Raw genomic sequence first — 922 nt, 5'->3', positions numbered from 1 at the left:
CCCCCCGCCCCAATTAGCGCCACCACAGCGCCTTCCCGCGGGAGGGGGCCTCCGGGTGTCCCGGAGGCTCCCGCACGCCTTTACTGCTGCCCGGAGGTGTATGGGGGGCGGGGGGGGGCTGCTGGAGTGCGAAACAGGGAGAGGAGAGTGCCGGCCACACCGCAGGGCCCCGCCCGGGCGCAGGGCGGTCTGCCCGCCGCTTCCGCCCTCCGCAACTACCCCCCCCCCCGCCTTCCTGCCCCCACCCCACCCTTCCCCGGTTCCTTCCTTCCCAGCCCACGCCCGCGCCGCGCCCCCCGGGAGGTAGGAGGGAACAGCGGCTGAGAGATGGTGCCCAGCGGGGTAGGCTGGTGGGGAGGGCGGGGGCAACACTGACGGCGCCCCCCACGCCCGGCCCGGAGCGATGTGCGCCACCCGCTCGCCCCGGCCCATTCATTCTCCCGGGCCCGCAGGACCCGCCGCCTCCAAGCCTGGGGAAAGGCGGTGGGGTGGAGGGGGCTAGTGCCCGGCCCCGCCCGGCTCCCCCACCCCCCCGGGGCCCCGGCCGAGGCGCGGCGCTGCGGGCAGCCCGGGTGCGGCGCGCTGGATGCAGTGGTGCGGGGCTGAGGGGGGGGCGGGGGATGCGGAAGCCCCGTGCAGCTGTGGTCAGAGCCCCTGGAGGACCCAAATTTAAAGGAGGATCCCTGGCCGAAGAAACTGAGATGCAAATCCGAAATGTATCCGTTTTAGCCGCAACTGCTGCGTAATGCCCGGGAAAGAGGGGGGAAACCCTCCCCCCCCCAAAAAAAAGAGACAAACGAACAGCAAAAAAAGAATAAACCCGGACTGAACTAAAAATCTGTTTAGAAATCATGGGCAGGCAGCTGCTACGCCCGCATATTGCCATCCCCGACCTACCATGGTGCGAACGGAGGGAGGAAGC

General features: G+C 69.7%; 1 protein-coding gene across 1 annotated transcript in view; it reads right to left on the bottom strand.

The window, feature by feature from the left end:
• Positions 1-916, bottom strand: part of CALM1 (calmodulin 1) — a 7875-nt gene extending 6959 nt beyond the window's left edge. Inside the window, exon 1 of the mRNA XM_006101677.2 lies at positions 898-916. Coding sequence (XP_006101739.1) covers positions 898-900 — 3 coding nt within the window. The 5' untranslated portion in view covers positions 901-916. The remainder of the gene's footprint in view (positions 1-897) is intronic.
• Positions 917-922: the final 6 nt, after the last annotated feature.

This window comes from Myotis lucifugus, unplaced genomic scaffold (genome assembly GCF_000147115.1).
Source record: "Myotis lucifugus unplaced genomic scaffold, Myoluc2.0 scaffold_377, whole genome shotgun sequence".
Lineage (NCBI taxonomy): Eukaryota > Metazoa > Chordata > Mammalia > Chiroptera > Vespertilionidae > Myotis > Myotis lucifugus.
The sequence above is the reverse complement of the archived record's forward strand: the minus strand, read 5'-3'. Positions and strand labels throughout refer to the sequence as shown.